A 24,844-nucleotide genomic window follows, 5' to 3' on the forward strand; every position below is an offset into this window, starting at 1 on the left:
CTGTTTACCCACAGTCTGCCCAAAATGTGAATGCACATTTTGTATAGGGTATGATGTTTCTGATGAACTTATTCAATCTTGCAGCAAGATATAATAATCTGCAGTATTGCATCTCATCCCATTATTTTAGTGCACTTTTAAATGTTCATTCTTTTCAAAGGAGTCAGTCTGCAAACCTCTGAGCAGTCAAGAAGCCTGAAATCTCACAGGAAAGAGAACTGCTTGCCCTCCTGGCACAGTAGGTCTGGGACTACTAAAGATTAATGTTATGAAAACATAGTACGAGCTATCTCTTGGAATTTACTGACAAAAAAAAAAAAGCAACAAAGGTTTTGGTTTACACTGTGATTTCTGTAAATTTGGTTTAAATGCTTGCTGTAGAAATTTAGTTATCCACAACTCTGCTTATTCCCAAAGGTTATGGCTTTGTAAGGTACCATCTGGTGCATTCTGTTTTGTAAACCATGAAATAATCTCTCTTGTAATGCTACAGTTCTCATACCTATGGAAATATGTTTAGGATAAAGAGAGGGAAGTTGGAAGAGACCTATCTTTTCTTAGTGGTGGTGGTGGTGGGGATAAGATCCTTCTCATTTTCCCATTGTCTGATTCTTAGGATTTATATTCATTATGCTGATTTTCAGCAGACATTTAGAAAACATGTGAATTGGTTGCCTTTCTGCATCAAACATTGTCTTCCTTTTTGCATGATACATGCATATAAACATAATGAACATTACTCTGATTTTTGTACAGTTATGAGGCAATATTCTTTCCCAAGACTCAAAAAAGTCTTGTTTAATATAACATCAGTTAAAATACTTCTTGGCTTCCTCATAACACAGTAGCTATTAATTTCTTGAAAATTTATTATGTGAAAAGAAAAATGATGCAGTTCTTTCAAGATCCAGTGATATTTTGATTTCCTCTTTCTTCCATTCTTTTGTTTTTCTTCTGCATTGCTTCACAGTGGAAACAGTGGTTCACAAAAAAAAATAATCCCCATTTTTTCCAAATAAAATAAAAATAAAACCCCAATGTTATTTTGTTTGTTTGTTTTACATGCCAAGCTTCTTTTTTGTTGCTTCCTAAGGAAGACACAAATGGCAAACCTGTGTTTTTGTTCCTTTCCAGAAATCCCTGACAAGCTCACGACACTTGGTCCTGCTTACAGCTGTACAGGTCTATCCATTATTGATGACTTGGGGCCAGGCAGGCAGGCAGAGTGCACAAGCAACACACATATATAGATTACCATGGTGTGAGGTTTGTTTTCAGTTTTCAAAAATCAAAGCCGCTTAATTCCGTGAGAGGGTCTCAATTCACCTAGCACTGCCACTGTGCAGTAGAAGTCTGGTATAGTGGACACATAAGCTATGTTGAAATTAACAGTAGTTACACAGTGGACATTTTAAACAGGTGCTTAATAGAATGATTGTATACTTCTGGTATAGTACAGATGAAGATACATTACTGGTGGAATGACTGCCATGTTCAGTTTATAGATACAAGGGGAAAACACACATCACTAGGAAAACAGAAATAGTGGTAAAAGAACAGACTCCTCCACAAGGTGACAGCCCACAAGTCACATCTGTTGGATTGGTGAAGACACCACCTGCTTGTGATAATACCTACATGTGATGTGAACATAATACTCACTTGCTTGTGATGACATTCATGTGTGATGTGGACATAGAAGGAGCCAATGTGCACAAGCCATGTTGGGAGTGAATCAGTTATGTTGTCACAGCCCTGCCATGCAAGAAACTTGAAGAATTAGGGAACAATAATTGACACAGCCAAGTGAGTCCTGTAGTAGTATCTCTCAGAGCAGCAACAGTCCTGCTTGGGAGACTGCTTGTACAAGCCACAAGCAAAACATTGTATACACAAGACACTGCCCTTCTGGAGGAAAGACAACAATCAGGCCACAGAAATAAGCCAAGGAACTCTATGGTCTAGTCAGCAAAACAGACACAACCTTGGTCTGGCAATTGCAGCTTCAAATTCACACAGCGAAGGGCTTTCTTTCCTTTTCCCAGTAGACATCATTAAATGAAAAGGGAATAGTTCATACAGCATGAGGTGCAGTGCTGAAGTAAAGTTGTGCCTTTGACAGAAACGTTCCTGTGGGTTGAAGGGGTATGAGATATAGTATATGCTCTTTTTCCATCATTCCTCCATCATTCCCACAACTCTTAAAACCATATTCTATCTCTGGTTATAGCTATTCCATTTCCAAATCTTCAGAAATACAACAACTCCATGGGTGTATCATGTGTGTCCCACCAGCATACATTTTGTGGTGGCATAATATTTTGGGTTCAGTATTCCATGCTTTTCAGCATACCATGACTAAATCATATGGTCCATCATCTGATACACACTGGATATAGAATTATGCTCTACATCATTGAATCTTAAAGAGTACAAACTTTGACTTGATTGTTGCCAATATATATTGATAATTTCTGTGTTCAGATTTCTCTCCTATTATTTCATATAAAATTCTCACACATTCACATTACTATTTTTTTCTTAAAATTAATAACAGAAGGAACTTGCTTCATGGCAAGAAATGGCATATGTGAATTTGTCCTGTAATGTATGTATACGTTCAAACATGAAAATTTTATATTTCTTTTGATTAAAAAAATGTCATCTGAACCTTGCAAACCTTCATTTTATTAGGTAGAGATAAAAAGAAAAGCGCTTCCTAGTTGTAAATTAGAAATGAAATGGGATATAATGACTGATTTGACAGTGAGGACTGTTTGCTTGGAAAAGCGGAATAATTCACTTTGGAAACAGATGGGAAGTCATCTTAGAAGTTGGTTATATTTCACCATCTAGAAAAGGAATACCTGCCAAAACTGATTATCCTTCCATGGTGTATTTCTTGTATTGCCTTTGTCACCATTTGGAAATGGCTTAACATACTGATGAAAATTTCAGAATGTGAAATGAACAACATAAGAAGGCAGAGGTGTTTTTTCTTGAAAGTGATATAGCACCATCTAGTGTAGATGGTTTTTTCCTTCTGACATAATCCTAGGGATACTATAGAACAGCTAGTTATCAAGCTGTCCTGTGTCAGACTTTTATTAGTAGTTTTAACTTTAATAATTCATTAACAAAAGAATGTCTGGGAGGAAGGGGCTTCTGCATGTTCAGAAGTGTTTCTGTCTCTCTTACTTTGCAGCAACAAAATATTGGCTACTGTCCATATAACCATACAACTAATTATGCATCTAATAGGGAGCTTGCACTTGGATGTTTTTAAAAGCCCAACATAATTCTTTAATACCTGAAATCCCCAAATGGCAGTTTGTTAACGAAGTCTATATCTTACATAATTATTGTTTTGGGTTCTTCACTCAAGATTTCAGCAGAAATATAACTTAAATAAACAGGAACAATAAATAAAAACTTTAATCAAATATAATAGTAAATATTCTGGCTGATCAGGAAGATTTAGGCCTCAGTCCATTAATAAGTCCCACATGCCTAGCTCTTTATATTCAAAAGAAATGACATCATATACAAGTTAATCTGCATGTCATGTAAATTCTGTTGCTGTTCTTTGATGTCAAGTTATTTTTTATTTATGGCAGACCTATAAATGAAGACCTCCAAGAACCATGGTCAGCAGCAACCCTACTCAGACCTTGCAAACTGAAGACACTGGTTTCCTTTATTGTGGGAATCCATCTGTAATGTGATCTTTCTTTCTCATTGCCTTCCACTTTTCTAAGCATTATCATCTTTGCCAATGAATTATATCTCATGATGTGTCCAAAGTACAATAATTTTACTTTAGTCATTTTAGAGTTCAGGAATGATTTGCCCAGGACCCATTGCTTTGTCTTGTTGGCAGTTCAGGGTGTCTTTAGATCTCTCTGCCAGCATTTCAGATGAGTTTATATTTTTTTCCTGTCAGCATCTTCACTGTCCAGCTTTCACAACCATATCTACAAATCAGAAATACTATAGTATTGATGATTCTAGCTTTGGTATTTAAAGATACATCATTACACTTGAGGATCCTATCTAGTTCCTTCATAGCTGTCATTCCAAGTCTGTTTTTTATTTCTTGCTGACAGTCTCTATTGTAGCTGATTACTGAACCAAAGTGTAGAAAATCTTTAGCTATTTTGATGTCTGCACCATCTGCTTTTGAATTACAAAAATCTACTGTGGTCTTTAGTTTTGTTTTCTTAATATTCATCTCAAACCCTTCTTTTTGCACTTTCTTTCTTAACCTTCATCTGTAGTCAACCCAAGTCTTTGCTACTTTCTACTAGTTAAGCAGTGTCATTTATCTATCTTAAACTGTTGTTGTTCCTTCATCCAGTTTGCACACCTTCCTCTCATTCTTCCATTTGCAGTATGATACTGTATATTCTGTGCATAAATTATAGGGTGACCTCCTTGCCACTTGGAAAATATTGGAAGAGTTTTGCATTCTCTTTCTCCTTCCATAGATAGATAGGGATTTCCTGCATGCAAACTCCCCCCCCCCCCCCTTTGTCTCATTCAAACAAACCATGTGATTTCGGACACTCCCCCTTTCGGACTAACATACATTCTCTCTAAAGATTTTCAACTGAACTGTTGGTACTCCATCTTCCTTCTCCATCAACTTTCTTTGGAAAGATGGTGAGATAAATATTTCTTCTTAACCTGAACTATTCATTAACTAGATTAGGATATAGCCTTTAAGTAAATATAGATTAAAGCCATTAGTAAACTTTTGTTTTGAACGACAAGCTACTTGTGTTGTTTTTGGAGTCATTCTCAGTTGTTAGGGAAGTATAGTTAGACAAGAGCACATTTCTACCACTTTGCTAATTTAAAGCTAGACCCTAACAGGCTTATTATGTATGTATGTATGTATGTATGTATTATTTTGATGTTTAAATATTTAAGAATCTCTAGCCAGCATGCTTAAAAAATACTTTTTCAAAGTTCTGGATGAACTGCAGACTTTTTTTAACCTTTTGCCTTTATAGTGAATCTCCATTGTCCAGTTCTGTTGGGCAATTCCTGTTTCTGTTGACTTTGAGCAAACTAGTACATAAACTATATATATCTCAAGACTGAATCAAGTCCTTCCTTCTTTTGTTAGTAATACAGCAGCCTCTCTGTTTAATTAAACAAACAGCATGTGACCTCAACTTTCAGACCTATGTTCTTGCAGTTTTCAATATGCTGTACCAGCCATTTCATTCCAAATGCATAACCCACCACAAGTAACTTCTGCATAGATAATGTTGATATTCTTGCACTGCTAGCAGAAGAGAGGGTCTTGGAGAATTGACCCTTGACTATAGCAAAACACAGTTAAATACTTGAAAACCCTCTGTATATTCAAATATTAATTTTCCTTCCAAGTGTTTACAAAACTGCCTCTGAAGAACTGAAGATAATTTTTTTAAAGTGTGCACAATATGCCCTCTGCTGGAACAGAAACATCCTAACATCTACATGTATGCATTTATGGATGTATGGTATATTATAATTATGTGTATGGTTGTTTAATATATAAAATGATACTTAACCTTGAAATTATTCCTCAGCTGGTTTAGTTTAAAAAAAAGTCAATGTACCTGCCATTATCTGAATTAAATGTTGTGTAACTATCACTCTACCATGTGGCTCGTATTTTTTCTTTTATATTTAATACCTTATTAATATTACATATTTACATATACAACATACATCTAAGTAACAGTACCTTCGCATTTTTATTTTTGTCTGGCATGGGAACACAGTACATTTAAAACAGATTCTGTTTAACGCTAGCAGAGCATAAAGGTTTGCTTTAGTACTTACGGAGAAGTTGAGGAGGCAGTGGCTGCTTGCAGGGTGACAATTCAGTGAAACCTCTCCTGCTAAATCCCCAACCAATCAGTGGCTGTTTGGACTATTGCTCATCTGGATCTAATTCAAAGCCTTGGAAAACCTGTAGTCCAAGTAGGTATTGGATACCTTCTTGCATAAGGCCTCAAAAAAGTATGCTCGTGTAAACCCCAGTATTTTACCAAGAGGATCTCAGGCAAAAACATATGCACATTTATCTGGACTTGGAGTCAATCCTACTGAACACAGAGAAGCTCATTTCTGAGTAAATAAGCACAAAAGCCTGTACATTTACTTTTCCTTAGGCTAGCAGAGACATGATTTTTAAAAAGCTACTTTAAGGACACTTTTGCACTAGCAGAAGGTTAGTGATCAGGGATCTGTCCCATTCTTCACAACTGCCTATTCTTTCGAAGCTTCCATGGATTATTGCTAGAATAATTAATCTATTTCTTGTGCAAGCTTTGTCTTTCCAAATAACTTGTCTGCAGACAAATTTAAAGAGTTTTACGCACAAAAAGAATGAGTTCCTTCACAACAGTAGAAGCGTTTTGGTTGCAGACGATAGACATCATTTAGATTTAGATGTACATTTGGTTTTGGAGTTATTGTCAAGTCAGTAACTGCTAAATTTAATTTTAATTTGAGGTAAGATTTATTTTAGCATTTGGATTTAAATTGGATTTAAAATATCAGCTTTAAACTTTTTAATATTTTTAATTAATTAAGCATAGTTTAGTCTCAGAATAAATGTATTTGACATGTATTTTCTTTTCCTGATTTTTGGATATTTTGATTATACTTATTTGTATACTCATCTGCATATGTAATTACTTTAAAGTTGTATACATTTGTGTAGGGTGATAGACCATTTTAAAACCCTTTTCAAGTTCTCAACTACATAACTTTTGAAGGAGATGTCATAAGGTAAAACATTCCACTGAAGTGGATAACCTTGAACATCATTCTGATAGCTTCATCAGAGTTAGGATTCCAACTTACTCAACACACCATTGAAAATACTATCTAAAAGATCAAGCAAAGGAATATTCTGTTCAGAGGTTTCATTTATTAAACCACACAGCAACAGTATTTGGACCACAAAATAAGCTAGATTTCTGCAGACCTCTAAGCAGGCGCAGAAACATCTTGCAGAAACATTCAACAACCAGAGAGAACAACAACAACAAAAGTGAAGTGTAGATGAACCCATGCTTCTTTCTTCACAGTTATTCCAGGTATTCTGCCCTGAAACTCCAGACTACCATGAAGCTCAGCATCATTGATGCTACCTCAGCTCAAAGAGACTGCAAGGATACAACACCCAACTAAAGTACAAGCACTCACTATTGGGGAAAAGATCATTTCTTACATCAGATTTCCTGGTATCTTCAGACTACCATAGAACATAGGAATGTGCATAGTACTATCAAATATACATGGTCAGAGAGTGTCACCCCTTGACCTAGGAATAAGGGGAAACTGTACTGATTGTGTGTGTGAGTGTGATATAAAATAAATAAATAGTTTTGAATGCTGATCTCCACATCTGCCAGATATCACAGGTAAAAACTGTCAAATACTAACATCTCTAAAACCAAATGAAGCCGTTGTCTTACAGCAGTAACAAGAATGGGAAGCTTAGCCAGAATGTGGCATTGAGCACCAAGGGTTGCACCTTGTGCTCACTGTTGTCCGAACATGTTGGCTTGACCTGTTATTTTTATTGCAGAACTGGAGATGGAACACATAACAGCAGAGCATATAATGCAGAAGGGATCTTGTAAAGTGCAACTGCCTATATATCATATGGGTGTGGCCTCAGTCTCTATACTGTGAATCTCTACACCAGAGTTAGACAACCTGGTGCCATCCAGAGATTTTGTATTATAGCTCTAAGCCCTAGTTAGCAAGACCAAGGATCAGAGATATTGCGGGTTGTTGTCCAAGACATTTAGAGAGTATTGGATTTTCCCTGCTTTAACCATTAAGATCAGGGAAGGAGAGATACTAATGGGAGAATGCTATGTAAATTTACCACATGAATCACTGGAATTCTCTGAGCCCCTGAACCTACTAAGTACTGATTGCTATGGAATGATTTATTGATTTGATTATTCACCTTTTGGCTGGTATGGGACTCAAGCTGTATCATGTGTCTTCATAGATTACCATCTAACATGTAGAATAAAATAACATCCCTCTACCTTCCAGTCTACAAACAAAGACTCACAATGGCAATGGTGACCAATGGGAAGATAGTGATTCCACTTTGTATTTGATACCCTTCTGTTCTTTGAGAACTTCTCTGACTTTACAAAGTGTATGAAAACAAAAATGTGAATGATACCAGATAACTCCAGTGCTGAATTACATTGTTGAGGAAAGGTGTAACTGCTGTTTCTTCATGTGACATGCAGCTTTCAAAGGCCTGCTTAAAAAGGGGGGCAGGAGGATCCAAATGATTACTGAGATCAATACCAGGAAAGATTCTAGAGCAGATTGTTAAACAGATAGTCTGTACACAGTTAGAAGGGAATGTTTTGAGAAACATAGGTTTCTCAAAAACAAAGTCATGCCAGACTAATCTTACCTCTCTTTCCCCCTTCTTTTTTTGATAGCATTACAAGCTTTGTAGATGAAGGAATGCCATGGATGTAGTGTATCTTGATTTCAGTAAGGTCTTCAACAAGGTCCCCCATGTTATTCTTGCAAAAAAGCTAGTAAAATGTGGGCTAGACAATGCTACTGTTAGGGGGGTCTGTAGAGGGCATGTTTATCAAATTTGCAGATGATATCTAAAGAGGGGTAGCTAATACCCCAGAAGACATGATCAGAATTCAAAATGACTTTAACAGATTAGAGAGTTGGGCCATTGTCTACAAGAGAAATATGCTTGTGGATTGTGTGTGGAACTGGCATATGCTGGATATGATGAACTTATCCTGATGTTTCTGCTACTGACGTATAGTATGTAGCTTAATTATTTTCATGTGTAGCTGGAATTTATGGGGAGAGGAAGAATTTATAGAGGTACCATAGCAAGTTAGAATTAATACAACATTTTTTTTTGTTTCTGCTGCTATTCTCTGGTGAACACCGCACAGGATCATGACTATATTATGATGCCTTTGGCATAACTGGACCATAGGGCTGCTTTCCTTGGACAGCAAGCAAACATTCTAATGTGTGTATCTGTGGCTAGCTAGTAAAATTGTTCCCAAGGTGACTGTTTTGAAAATGGAAGAAACACTCTCTGTTTCAGACATCTAATGCTTGTAACTGCATTTTGCATATGATGTGACTAGCTGTGTTAATGACCCAGGCCCTCCTCTTAAGAGAGCACTAAATATGGTGTCTCAGGGGAAAACAAAGAATGAAGCATCCAGTTGCGATGGATGCCCAGGGCATAATCTCACTACCTAAAATTAAAGTTGGCAGATTACGTCCCCTCTAATAAAATAATGGTTGTCTCACAATTGCATTTCTGATTCTATAATCCTGTCATTAAAATGCAAACATTGGAGCCTTTGGATGGCTAGTTTTACCTTTTTTCACATGTGTCATTTTTAATTGACTTGGAATATAGAAAGTTGCATTTATTTGTGTAATTATAATTATGCACAACTTTTTATACTTGCATCGTTTGTCCAAAAGATATCTAAAATCCACAGATGGTGATGTTTTAGTTTAAGAAAAAAGAGCTAATAGGTCCCTCTTTGAAAATTATGCATTTTATCACAAAATAATATTATTTTATAAATTAGGTCACATGGTAATAAAGTGTTTTCCTGTTCTGCACATTTATCAACTCTAAACTTAAAATAGCATTTATTTGCAAAAAGGAATATAGGAAATACATGTTAACAGAACGGTAAAATATGGTAAGTAACATGGGAAATGTTCAAAATAGTAAATATGGAAAGAAACAAAGGAAGAGAATAGAATTATTATTCCACATTTAAAAGCTTGTAAGTTAAAGGTGCAAGATGAAAAAGCATGAACAGTTAGTAGAGGCAAGAATAAAAGCACTAGAAAGCTATTATATTATTATTTCGCAGCAGTAGGTTTGTATAAAGTTTTTAACACATTTTACATTTTAATGCATAATTGTTTTAATTTTTAAAATTGTTTAATTGTTTTTAATTTTTTATATTTATACACTTTAATGGTTTTGTACTATTTTTAAATTGCATTGTTTTAAATTGCTGTTTGCTGCCTTGCATCCCAGTATGGGGAGAAAGGCGGGATATAAGTGAATAAAATAATAATAATAATAATAATAATATATTCTAGAATATTCCAAATGAAAAGTACTTGAGCTATTAAAGGACTGATGTGTCAAACTGCTGATCTTCTATCAGAAATAAGGAATTTGAAACAAGACTCAGTATTAGAGGACTGGAAAGCAGCCATTGTTTGAAACTGGATCTGGGGTTTCAGGAAATTACAAATTAGATCACTAATATTCACAAGCCTATTAATTTGCTGAAAAACTCTCAACAGTTCAGTGAAACAGCAGTTAGCTTTTCAGAAGCTATATTGACTCTTCTTAATCTTCTATATGCTCAATGCTGTAATTCTATCATTAATAACACTTTCCAACAATTTCCACCGGACTTTCATACTTCTAATTACATATACAGTATATATAGATTGAAATCTCAGCTAGCAGTGACTGACCAGGAAGATTGTGGTAGATGCCTCATTGAAAACTTTAACCCAGTTTGTGGCAGCTGTGGAAAAAGTAATGGGGAAAAAAATAACCAAAATTATCAAGGAGTTATGGTCTGGATTAAAATTGGGGAGGATGCTTTTTATTTTAGAAAAAAGTAGAGGGGATATGGAAGAGATTTATGAAATTATGCATGACATGAAAAAAATCACTCGTCTTCCCTGTCTATTAAAACATAGTTTCATTCAATTAAGGTGAGAGATTGGGGACAGACAAAATGAAGTACTTCTTTATGCAGCACATTGTTTTTCACACTATACAATTCATGTGGTATTTAGAATTCTGTGCTAGAGAGCTCTAATGCCTCACTAGACTTCAAGTGCCAGGATTCCATGGGATGTAATTAAAGTGTGACGTAGTGGTTTGAGACTGTGACTCTGGAGACCAGGGTTCAGCCATGAAGCTCACTAGGTCTTAGAATCATAAGAGTTGGAAGAGACCTCAAGGGCCATCCAGTCCAACTCCCTTCTGCCATGCAGAAACTTACAATGAAAGCATCCCCAAATAGATGGCCATCCAACCTCTGTTTAAAGAGGAACACCATAGCATGCAAATCACATGCTCTCAGCCTCAAGGGGAGGCAATGGCAAATCTTGCCAAGACAATCTCATGATAGGTTTGAAAACCACTTGAAGGTATGTAACCATAACATTAATTATGTAGAGAGTGGTGTAGTGGTTTGAGTGTTAGACTATGGCTCTGGAGACCAGGGTTGAAATCCCTACCCAGACTTGGAAACCCACTAGGCAAGCCACACTCTTTCAGCCTCAGAGGAAGGCAAAGAGATATCTGAACAAATCTTTCTTTTAAAAAAACCATGATAGGTTTGCCTCGCCATAAGTTGGAAACAATTTGAAACAATACAGTAGCAAAATAATTATGTAATGGGAAAGATACCAAAGGACTATAGAAATTACTTGTGCAGGATGTGGCAATAGCTATTTATTTAGCTTTAACTGAAGTGTTAAGATCTGATATTTTCTCCTCACTGGTTCTATTGAGTGTCACAAAATACTTATGATCCTACTGTGATAGCTACCATATGCATTATTACAGTTACCAATCCCACCAACTTCCTGCCAACATAAAAGATTAGTACTATGGTATGTTTGATTGTTACTATATGGGAAATATTTATATTTTTTTAACAAACTTCAGTACTCTTTGCTGTAGATGAGGAACACATGGTTGATAGATGCATATAGCCTCCAAAGATGTTTTTGTTACTCAAGAACTACCACATCATCAAATGCTGGTGGCAGACTGGAAATTTTCTTTCAAAACAAGCAGAAAATTCTAATTTAAAAGAATTATTTCCATCATGGTGTAAATTTTCAGTGACTCATTCAGCAGCGATGCATCCTTGTTGTGAGTTCCAAGGGGTGGAAAACTGTGGTACTCAACAGAGTTGATCATCCATTTTCCTCAGTGTTAGAAACCAGTCCCCTCCCCTCAAAATCAAGCAGTGCTCAGTTTATTAAAGGGAACATCCAAACCGCAGAAATAACAAAGTTTGACACCACTTTAACTGCCATGGCTCTGTCCTACAGAATCTTGGGATTTGTATGTTTGCAAGGCAACAATGCTCTTTGGCAGAGAAGGGTATAGACTTCGTAAAACTGTAAGTCTCAGGATTCTATATGATGGAGCCATGGCAGTATAGATGCACCCAAAGATATCTTTCTGATGGCATTGAGTTGTGGAAAATATGTTAAAGTCTTGTGAAAACTTCTTATCACAAAAAAGAAAGCAGTTCCTACAGCACACTATCTTTTGCCTAAGTTGCTTATTCTCACTGATGGCAGCTGGACTTCCTTGGTTAAGAATTGTAAATTCCCTTCCCCTAGACTGTCCAGGGAGCATCAGGTACTGTCAGATGAAACAAAAGAGGCACATAGTCCCACAAGATATAACAAATCGGTTCTAAAGCTAGATGATCCTGTCAGACATGAATGAATGTGAGGGGTCCCTTTCTTGATTCCTTGGACAAGTCATACCCTCTCAGCTGCAGAGAAAGGCAAAGGGAAATCTAAACAAATCTTGCCAAGAAACCCCCATGTTAGGTTTGCTCACCATAAGTTGAGAATGACTTTAAAGAATACAACAGGTTGGAGGGAAAGCAAGTGATTCTATAGGCTGTTGGCTCTCATCATGTTTCAGTTGCTAAGGAACGGTGGCCTCAGAATCAAGAATGGTGACAAATACCCAAAGAGATTGCAGTTTTTAGACAATTCATTCTGGGCAAATGGTTGTTCCTCCAGCCCCATGCTTCTCAAGCTGATGTGGTAGACCAGGATATTTCCCCCTATATGCCAGGGACTTGTAGTGTATTTGTTCACTTGGCTACAACTGGTTCTTGCTTAGAAATTCGCTTGGTCAGTGGACCACCACTTGGATAACACTGCTCCAGATGTTTTAGAGTAAAAAATGCGCTCTTAATTCCTGTGGTTTTAAATTACTTCATAGTATTTTTCGTTGGAGAGCTAATATAATGTAGTGTTTTGAGCATTGGACTATGACTCTGGAGATCAGGGTTTGATTCCCTACTTAGTCATGAAAACCCATTGTGTAATCTTGGTCACACACTTTCAACCCTAGAAAGCCTTGTGATAGAGTCACTTTAGGGTCGTCATATGCTGGAAATGACTTGAAGGCACACAACAACCACCACATTTCTCACTGCAGTGTGGTTTGATAAATTACAATATATAAATGAAAAACTCCATCACCTTTGAGCGCTCTCACTCAGAATGGAAACTGAAATAAAAAGTTAGTTTTAACTTCTAGAAAAGATAACAATAAAATCTATCCCTGGGTGCTAGTTTTGCTTTTAGGAAACCATAACTGGCTTTCTAAAATATGACATGTTGGATGATCCTCACTGTAAAGAAAATGCATTTACAAGTTCCTGATGTGACTCTTTTACGCAGACTCTTTCTTTGTATGAGCATTTTGGGTCAGGCTGTGAATTCTTTCCCCCCCTTCTCCTTTCCACTAAAATCATTGAAATATATTCTGTCGGTTTCACATCAGAGGTGTAAATGGATTTCTTGAAAGTTTTTCCTCAGAATGGTAAAAGGCAATCACTTTACAGGTTTGACTCCATTACAGCTTGCATCATAAAGCTCAACATACCACCCTAACTTTGAGAATGCACTGTTGTTCAGTGACCTTGCTTCAGCAAGGGCATGTGCTCAGTTTGGGCAAAGACGATTTGCTTGGCTGCAATCTGTGTATCTCCCCAACAGCTGCGTATTTGACAGCACTTGCACAAAAAGCACAGTAGAGGGAAGAGCAGTCAAGTTTTGCATTTTTTGAATGGATTTGTTTTCACTGTGGTAGTATATGTGTGTGCAGTGATAGAAATGACAGATGATCCCTTTAATTTCCTGACACCGGCACTGTAATGTCATGGTTCACATACTATACAGATATCTTTATTTGTTTTGGAATTCAAGCATGTCGTACTATAATAGGAGGATTGAGGGACAAGGGGAGAGGTTCAGGATAATTCTTATGTTCACACTGGTGTACTTCAACTACTGGCAAAATAAGCAAGCCCAAAGCTTAGAAGTAACCTGCAAAAAGTAATAATGTCTGTAACAACGTCACTTGCGGAGGTAACTAGGGCATAACAACATTTTTGTAAAACACAACTAATCCAGTAATGTTGCTACCTTTTTTAGTGTAACAAAAATATTGTTTGCATTGCTCCTAAAATATTATGGAAGAGGAACTTTAAAGCTATTTTAATGCACACTTTCATTTTTTAAAAACAAGTAACTTGTTGTAATTTGTAATATATTACTTAGAAAAAAATTAAATTCCAGGCTCTTGGATAATCAACACTTTTAAGTTTCTAACATTTTTGCTTTGTGTTTTAAAACTGGATAATGGCATTGAGCAATAAGATTGGGTTCAAGAGTATAGATGGAAATATAGCTTTTATGTAGGCTGTGCAACCTCTAGCATATACTTGTTCATCTTTTTTAAACAAAATCCAAGAATATATTTTCCCTCATAATTTCATTTCAAACCATACTGTGTTGTAAATACAGGTAATTTCTTCCTTAGAATCTAAATATGGAGGAAAGAGTTTGTACTTTGAAGGACCGTTTCTGCCTCAGATAGTTATGTACCTCTCAACAGAACTTCCATCTTAGGAAATAATTTGACCATTTGTTAAAATAAAGTCAGGAATGAGCAAAGCTTATTAAAATTGTGAAGTTGAAGGCTTTCACAGCTGGCATCCACAGTTTTCTGTGGGTTTTCTGGACTATGTGACCGAGTTCTTATTAAAATTACTGTTTGCAGACAATTTTTCCAAGCTCTGATGAGGTGGATGTTCAAGCCTGGCAAAGCTGGATTGACCAGCTATCTATACAAGGGAAAGGATCTTTTAAAGTGATTCTACACTGTTGGAACCATTTTCATCAGGGATTCATCACACTCCTTTTGTACTCAGCTCTGGGAAAACTATAAGCCCATTCATTTTCACTAGCCTTTTTAAAACTCTTGGACCTTGTTTTAATTATTGTTTTTATTTTATTGCACCCTTTCTTTTTCTCCGTTTAAGAGGATTTTGCTCTTAAATGTGTCTTAAGCATTTAAAATACCTATTCAGTGTGAAGAATCATTTCACTTAAACTGTTAGAACTGAAACATTCTTCTCAGTTCATCATTTCCTGAAGATGAACGTGAAGATACAACAAACAGTGGATAGTTATAATCTGCACAATCAATCATAGTTAAAAATAAAACATCTGTTTTATTTTAAGAGAATGTGCATTGTGCAGTATAGGATAATCTGTTTCATAGCCCATGCAAAATATAAATATTTTGTGCTTACTCCCATAAAAGTTGTAAAATATAGTAAACAGTATTTGGACTTAGCTGAAAGTATATCACTTCGGGGGGAAATCCGCTTTCTCCTTTCTTCTCCCTTTTTAATGAAATTTTATTTGTTACCAGTTGTTTATCATTCCTCAACCTATATACCTCAAAAATACAAGATGACCGGGAAGGGAGGCAAATTGCTTATCCTGGCTGGAGTTATTGGCCTAAATCAGTAGAATGTACATAAGTGCTAACCTACTGAGTTCCCATTGATTCAATGGATCTACTGTACTTGGGTCTATTAATTAGATATAGGCCAAAATGTCTTAGGGATGGCTTTTTAAATCATATTAAATTGTATTTATTTAAATGCAGGTGGTAGCCTATAGCAGTGGGCTATAATGAGCAGTATTTCAGATTAAGAATGGAAAGATCCAAATTCCTTTCTCTATCATGCAGCTCACCAAGTGACTTTGCAATTTCAGCCTAGCGGTCTCTCACAGGATTATTATGAGGGGGGAAAGTTGAAGAGGTGGATTATCTAGTCATTCTTGAGTTCCTTGGAGGAAAAGTGGAATAAAAAAATTAATTAATATATATTTAAATTGTTCTCAAAAGAATAATAATGTTTTGTCATCCACCAGAGATAGAATGGATTTCAGAGGAGTCTGTAGTTTATGGAGGACACTTAGGGGCTGAGAGCCAGTCTGGTCTACTGGTTGGGATGGTAGATAGAAACTGAAGCGACCCAAATTCAAATGCCCATTTAGGAATGAAGCTTAAAATTGGATCAGTTACAGTCTCTCAACCTAACCTACTTTAGAAGGCTGTTGTAAGGTTAAAATGGGGGTGAGGGAACGCTTACATTTCTTACACTACAGCCTGTATATTTTAAACAGTATATGCTTTTTTCCTAACCCTGCTTCACCAACAGTCTTGTTAATAGAGGGTATGAATATTCTCTTCTTTACAAGTGTGGAACTTAAACACAATTGCATGTCACAGTAGAAAAAATAGCTGTGCTGGGATTTAATCCCAGATCAAAGAATATGGACTACTTTGGATTTTCTTCAAAATAAACATTGTTTTAAAAAGGGAGTGGATATTAGCCTTTTTGTAATTTAGACATTATGCTTAACAAATGTTGGAGGGAGATAAGCTTTGTTTCAAACAGAAGGGCTATGTAGGCCTTGTGAATTAATATGCACCGAGTAGCAGACTGTTTTTATTAATTTATTATTAGGTCTTGAAGTATGAAGCAGTGGGTGAAGTGAGAATTTCCTTTTGCTGTTGTAAAGATGATGCTTGTCATGTTACGTCCCAGTCCTAAAACTTTGTCTTAAGCTTTTCTTCATTAGACTTAAAAAATCTTGTCTTATGCCCAACAATCAGCCTTAAACCTCTTTGCTGTCACTGAAGAAAACAAATCTTTTGCCTTCCTTTGCCTGGGGGATGTGGAGAGCTGAAGTGGTCCTGTGTGACTAAATTAGATGAAAGACTTGCCTTCCCACCACGGAGACATGGAGTCTAATCAAGTGAAATGAGTTCTGAGATCTCAACTCACTTCCTAGGGGATATCAGTTTACATTACAAAATCACACGACACCTAATTCATCACGGTTGATGCAGACTTTACTCAGGAGAGGGCCATAAGTCAGACAATATGATAGTAAGCCACCTGTCCCCTCTGTGGTAGGGGCTGTTTATTAAGACAGTAGAAGGCATTGGTGGGATAGGGTCTACAAGGCATTGGACCTGCATATTTATGGAGTATATGTAAAGGGAAAGGGAGATGTCAAAGTCAGAAGTGGAATGATGGATCTAGAAGAGATAATTTGTACTCTTAATTACAGTGAATATAGATCATTCCTCACTCCTTAACCCAGAAATGAAACTTAAATTTTCCTTCTTCACGCAAATTTTAAACAATTTAAAGCATGACTTATATTTAGGTTATAAAACCTGCTACACACTCAAGTTATTAAATGGTGGGTGTGTAGCAACCACTGGATTATAGTTCATGAAAGTTCATGCTACAATACGTTTCTTAGTCTTTAAGTTATCAAAAATGTCTCTTTTGTGTTTTCACTGACCACTGTGGTCCAAAGCACACTGCAGAAATAATCCAGTTTGAGACCACTTTAACTGCCCCCCGCTAGGTGCAAGGGAAACTTGGGAATTGTAGTTTATTGTTGAACCAGAGCTTTCTGACAAAGAAGGGTAAATGTCTGACGAAACTACAGTTCCCAGAATTCCCTAGCATTGAATCAGGGCAATTAAACTGGTCTCAAACTGGGTTATTTCTGCAGTGTGTTTTGGACCTCTATCACCAGTTGTGGCCTTATCCTACTGCTAAAGACATTACATTGGTTTGTCAAGGAGATGCCCAAATGTTTAATAGTAGGATATCTGATGTCTTTATTCATCAAGTTTTTATATGACAGAAAGAAAATTATATTTTCCCAACTAATTTTTTCCCCTCCATTTTCTTTCAGGGCATTGTTATAACACCTTTGCTCCTGCTGCTTTTTGTGAGTATCTTCATGCTGATGTGATAACATAGTAATAGTTGTGGCAGATTAATTGTTAAACAGTATTATATTGAATATGGTGTAGATTTTGTAACAAGTTTATAGTTGCAACAGTATTATATTGTATATGGTGTAAAGGTTTTATGGATAGTTTTGTAACTAAGTTTATAGTTGTTGCATAAAAACATGGTACTCGTTATATACTCACCTGTGGTAGTATTAACCTGGCCTATATAGTAAGCTGTATAGTAAATGAATAGGTTAGTTAGTACAGTATACTGTGGCCAAAGCAAGTGGTAATAATGTAGTATGTCACTTACCAGAAACTACATAATCTCTAATACAGATTGAGTCTCCCTTATCCAAAATGCTTGTAACCAGAAGTGTTTGGGATTTATTTATTTTTTAATTAGGATTTTGAAATATTTGTACAGTTGTCCCAATTCATGGGGGATCCATTCCAGACCATCACCACCCCGCAAATCGGAAAAACTGCAAATATTAGAGCCCCATTGTTTTTAATGGCTGTGTGATCCAGTGTGTGGCCCTGCATGCACACCATTGGTGCACACGCCATTTTGTCCCTCCTGGCTTCCCGTCTACGGAATTCAAAACCCCAAATGGGAAGTCAGTGAATCTGGAGGGACGACTGTATATACATAAGCAGATATTTTAGAGATGAGACCCAAGTCTAAACATGAAATTCACTGATGTTTCATATACACCTTATAAAAACATAACCTGGAGGTAATTTTATGCATAATGTTTTAAATAATTTTGTGCATGAAACAAAGTCTTTGTACACTGAAACATCAGAAAGCAAAAGTGTCACTATCTCAATCATCCATGTGGACAATTTTGGAATATTTCAGATTTCAGAATTCTTGATAAAATATATTTGATCTGTATAAGCAACGTCATTTCCAAATTTTGGAAGGCATAATGCCTTAGGCATAATCTTTACAGTGGGTTGTGCACCTTCACCACTGCTCACCCTGCTGTCACAGTGCATAGAGTTGACTGACCAGATCAGAAATCAGCAGATCAAATGCAGAAGTAACCAGTTCAAATCCAGAAATTCTCAAAAGAATCAGGAGCAGGAGAAGAAGAATCTGAATGGCCTTCCTTGTTGCTATCTTTTTACTCATGGCCTGCCAGTGCTATCTTTAGCACACTTCAGAATATATTCATTATTTCCCCCTGAATTAGGACTGCTCTTGACAATGTTTGTAAGGAACTGGTCTAAGCCTCAAAATTCAGCATTATAAATTTTTTTAATTAAAGTAAATTAGGGATAATTAAAACATATTAAAGGAAGATAGATTTTCCTTGGAAACATGTTCATGTCATAGCACCATGTAATGAGGGAAATGCTTTCCAATTGCTTGTCATTACTTTAATTATTTTTGCCATTTTGACAAACAAAACACAAATTAAATAAGCTGTTTTCTACATGATTGTTTTCAAAGATAACAGTGATGACATTAATACCTTAATTGCTGTATCAACACTACAGAATTAATGCTGTTTGACACTGCTTTAACTGCCATGGCTCAATGCTATAGAATTCTGGGATTTATAGTTTTGTGAGATATTTAGCCCACCCTATCAGAGAGCTCTTGTGCCACAACAAGCTACAAATTCCAGAATAACATCCATTTCTTTAACTTGTAATTCTATTACGGTCACCCACCTTACCCCTAGATGGTGAGGAAAACATGCAGCAACTTTTATCTGGCTGAGTCCCAGTTACTGTCATCCTGTGGGTTCCCCCATCAGTCAGGATGGCATGGACGCATGTTCATAGGTCAGCTAGCAGAGTATCTAATGCCTGGATCCAGGCCTAGTGCTGCACCAAAGTTCTAACAGTTGTAAGTAATAAAGCTGTGGCCATTTCAACTCCAGTATTTTCGCTATGTGTTGTATTGTCGGGGTCTCTCACACTTCTGCCCTTCTCATCACTGCTTGTCATGCAATTGCCTTATATTTCTTCCCCAAAATGCATTCCATAAGCTGATCTAAATAGAGCCTTCAGCATACTTTTATGATTTTGTAAGCTAGTGCAAGAATCCACAGCTAAAACAATAATCCTGACTGTTGACCATCCAACTGCTTTAAAAATCTTCATCAAGAATGTACCACCTTTCAAGGTAGTCTATTCCACTGCTGAAAAGTTTTTACTGCCAGGAAATTCCTTCTAAAGTTTAGGTGGAATCTCTTTTCTTGTAGTTTGAATTCATTGGTCTATCATCTGGAGTAGCAGGGGGGGGGGGGGAACTTGTCCCATATTTCCCATAACAGCTCTCAACATATTTGGAGATTGTTATTACAATTGCCCCTCTTAACTTGCGGATCTGAGGTCCACGACCTTGAATATCTGCAGAGGGGCGACCTCAGCTATTTTCAATGGTCCACGCACACAGGGGTGTGCCCCATTCAAGCCTATGGGGCTTAAATATGCACAAGCCTCCATTTTAGGGGGGGGGAATAGATACTTCACAAAAGCGGAGGATCAACTGTATATCAGTCCTCTCTTCTCCGGAATAAACCTACTCAGCTTCCTTACTCTTTCCTTGTAGGATTGTTTCCATACCCTTTACTATTTTGGTCACCCTCCTCGGGACACATTCCACCTTCTCAGTATCCCTCTGAAATAGTATTCCCTTTTTATGCGAGACATGGATAACTGTGTCCCTGAGAGGTTTTTGGACTGCACTGCCTATAATTCTTCACTGTTCGTTGTACTGGCTAGGGCTGATGGAACTTGCAATCCAAAAAAAAAAAAAAAAAAAGCACAGAAGCCACTGTTACCTACCCTGTTTTAGAATTTACTTTGTCTTCTTAGAAGCCTTTCACATCTGCATGGGAGATAGTAATTCTCCCGTTGCTAAAGCTGGATCTAAGCACTAGAGGAACAGCTGTTGATTTCTCTACCTCTGATAATCTCAGTAGTAGAAACTGATAGTTAGGTGAAGGAGATGGGATCTCATTTGGTACTGAATCTCTTGTATTGGTTACTGATGGGAATGGGAAATACATACTGTACAGAAATGCTGCATATGCATCAACATAACTCCATAAATTAAATAATTATTTATTATTATCCAAGGTTGGTTGGTTTAAACCAGGTTAGTTTCAAATGACTTTAAAAATACTGGTGGTTTTGAAAATTGATTATGCATATATATTTAAGTCTGTTATTACTATTTTCCTAACCCTCTTACTGGAACAACGACTGTTTGAATTTAAACATTTTAACTTTAACTGTGTATTGGCAGTTGTTCGTTGCTAGACCAGTATCCAGTGCCAGTTGCTTATTTTAAATCACTTTATTTTATAGTGCAAGAAATACTATTCAAAAACAAATCTTTCTATTAACCTAAGTTCAACCAAAACAACTTGCTTTAAAAGAGCACTTTTCAAAAGAACAATTATTATTTCAGCTAGTGGCCATAACATCTGAACTGCATTTTGATACTTAATTTTCTGGATTAGTCCTATGTTGATGTAGACCTACATATTAATGGAAAAAATGTTGTTATTGTTTTTAAAAAAACAACTGGGTTTTTTTTCTAACCTTATTATCATTTAAACCTTGCTTCCTGACTAAAACCAGGCCCAGAAGCCATGTCTTTTACTTCTGCTTCCTATTCTGTGCTGTTCTCTCAAATCTCCAAAGTAGCAACAATAATGAGTATATTAATTTATATGTATAATTTAATAAGACAAGGATTTCCCCCTCAAGATAGCTTTACACTTATTGATCAGAGTTTACATTTTGCCCCAATTTGTACAAAATTAATTCCTGACAGCATTTAATGGTTTGAGCCTCTTTACTTTCACATGCTTGTTAATGTAAAATGAGTAGCACTAACTAACTTGCTAAAGAAATGTTCAAGTACACAAAGGGAAGAATGAATACTTATAATAAATTATCCATTTTGCATAAATAATGTAATATCTTAAATGAATGGCATTAAATGAAGAATGTATTTTTGCAAAGAAAACTGTGACTGAATATTAGATTGATTCCTTTTAAGAAAAAAAAATTATTACATTCTTTTAACTTGCTGATGGAATTGTTGAGACTACAAGTAATCCTAATTTTACTTAACAGACTGTATTTTCCAATCAGTTTAATTTTAAAAACTATATGCCAATGTCACTTGCTTATGTTTCTTCTAATAATGTGTTACTGAACCTTTGTTCCCAACATTAAAACCCAGTTACATTTCTTTCATATATGTAAGAATATGGGCATGTTAGAAACCCAAGGAAGGTGTTACCACTAACTCATATGTAGAAAGTGAACATTTGTACTTTAAAACATCACTTGAGAAAGGTTACACCGTATTCTATGAATGGGAATAGATTTAGGTGATTTTGTTCTGTACTACTTCATGCCATGGTACTGATTTTTTGAACTACAACTTCTTGACTCTGAGAGTTGTAGACCCAAAAGCTAACTTCCAAGTGCCTTGGAGATGTTGCTGCAAGGAACACCGGGCAAAAAAACACACTAAAAGATGGCAGTTTTAAAAAAATTACCTAACAGTTTCCTGCCAATGTGAGTAAGCATTTCTTCTCTGCCTTCTGAAAAACTGGGAGGGCTAAAATTTTACTGCCTTGCTCCAAATTTAGCCAGAAGTGTTCATAAGAAAACCTTTTTCACCCAAACCACTTTTCTATTCTTCAGTCATGCTATAATGTGATAGAATCTTGGAGAAATTGTAATTAATATAAATATAGGTTTAGCTCACACTGATAAAAGCAGCAAGGAAACAAAACAAGGTACAGAGTAAAATCAGTAAAATGTCATGCTGAAAAGAAACTTTTCAGAGCTAATGTCCCCCTTTTTTTAAAAATCGCTAATCTCTGTGTGTCTGTCATCTCCTACTTCAATATTTGCTGTCCTGTGTAATGTACCCAGGATTTATACACATTTTCTGCTTCTTCAGCTTTTTTCTTCTTCTTGATAATATTCAGTCACTTTTGTTCAAATCTTTTAAATTCTATCAATCATTTTGGCAGTAATAGCATGAACTGTGGGATTTTGCACTATTCTTAGAATAAAGGCTTACTCATATTTGATTGCATGAAGTGGAGGGGAATATGAAAAGATGCAGAGGGAAATATGAGTTGTAATATTGCACATTTGGTCAATACCTAGCCAGCATTTTAGCATTTGCCTGTTTTGAGTATAGTTTCAGATTTCTTAAATATACAAAGAAATCATTGCAAAAGTTTCAGCTATCATTTCTAATCTTCCTGCATCTCACTGCAACTAATTTAGGGTAAATGCTTAGTAAGCAGTTGATGGTACATTATTCAACATTTATTTGTTGCACTGTATCTTATTTGGAATGCAAAAATAGGAAACAGCAGAATCAAAGACTTTAGGAAAATTTGGCCTAAGATCAGGAAATGAAGCATGAGAGCTACTGACTGATTTTTTTTAGGCCAACAGTTTGTTCATCACAAACACATTCCTCAAGCAACCAAAGAAGCAACTATATATACATCACCTGATGGACAATACAAATATCAAATAGATTACATAATTGGAAGCAGAAGATGGAGAAGCTCCATTCTCTCTGCAAAAACAAGTCCAGGAGCAGACTGGCAAAGACCTAATAACAGTATCAAAAACTAGAGTAAATCTAAAGAGGAAGACTAAATCAACCATCCTGCCAAAATGCAACTTGAAGAACATTCCTGTAGACCCTGTTTTGTATCTTCTGCCAGAAGATACGAGCTGGTAAAACAGTTCTGCCAACAGATTGTATTAAGAGTATTGGAGGTTTGTGGTAGAGAATTATGGCAACCCTACCTGTACACCACTAAATGGTTCAAGACAGTTTGACAGTGTCTCCATTCAGCGGAGGTGGACAAGACAGTTAAGCAGTAATTGCTCTCAGTCAGTGGAACCATTCCCTTGTTCAGCAGCGGGGACAGCTAGCAAGTCTGTAGTTTGGCTTTGTCCATTTTCCAAGATTACTGAAGGGCCCAGGCCAGCATCAGCAGCCTTAATTTGTGCAATATGAATTTTTAGACTCTGGCAACAGACAGCTTTCCTGTCTTATGCATAAACGTCTAATATTCGTATTTACTGAGCATACTTTGTTATACAACCTCTCTGTGAAATGTTTACAACTCATTCTTCAGTTAAACATTGGTTCTTTGAGAAGTATGACCAAGAACCAATATATTATATCTTTTGGTGTTTTCACTTTTATGTAAAATGGATTAGAAATAAATCATACTAATGATTTCAGCAGCCATAACTAAAAACAACTGATTCTGTTTGGGAGAAGCCCAGAAATTGAAATGCTCAATTTCCATTTCCAGAAATTAAAATGCTCAAAAAACACTGTGCTGAGAAAAGTGCCTTTAATGTTAACATTCATTCCATAAATGTATTCCTATCCCTTCCTATGGCAGTCATGATAAAGTATACCTATGTTAATAATGATTATCCATATGAGTAAACTATCAGTACTGACATCCTATTTGATGTATTCCATGCATGTTGTGGGATTTGTCCAAAGAGCCTAGGCTTCCTAGGAGATCTTGCTGGGAAGAAACAACTCATTCCCCGTTCCTTTCCCAAACATCCCTATTCAGTACTTGTTTGTAGTGGGAGTATTACAGAGCAGTTGGTCTTGAAAGACATTTCTTGAAAATGATTATGTAGAATCATAGAGTTGGAAGAGATCACAAGGGCCATCATGTCGGCCTCACCCCCTGTCATGCAGGAATACACAAAGCACTCCTGACATATGATCATCCAGGCGGGGTACAAACTGCCGCTTTGCGGCGGTCTGCCGCCGCCGCCGGTAGATCCGTGGGGGAGCCGGAGCCTTCAGACGGCGCTGCT

The 24,844-nt window shown here is 36.5% G+C and overlaps 1 protein-coding gene across 1 annotated transcript in view; it reads left to right on the forward strand.

Moving 5' to 3' along the window:
- The window catches only part of SLC10A7 (solute carrier family 10 member 7), a 182,072-nt gene that overhangs the window by 105,652 nt on the left and 51,576 nt on the right, over nt 1–24,844 (forward strand). Inside the window, exon 6 of the mRNA XM_089525724.1 lies at nt 17,932–17,967. Coding sequence (XP_089381850.1) covers nt 17,932–17,967 — 36 coding nt within the window. The remainder of the gene's footprint in view (nt 1–17,931; nt 17,968–24,844) is intronic.

The sequence above is a fragment of the Sceloporus occidentalis genome, unplaced genomic scaffold (assembly GCF_023333645.1).
Source record: "Sceloporus occidentalis isolate IW3139 unplaced genomic scaffold, rSceOcc1.0.p SCAF_5, whole genome shotgun sequence".
NCBI classification, from domain to species: domain Eukaryota; kingdom Metazoa; phylum Chordata; class Lepidosauria; order Squamata; family Phrynosomatidae; genus Sceloporus; species Sceloporus occidentalis.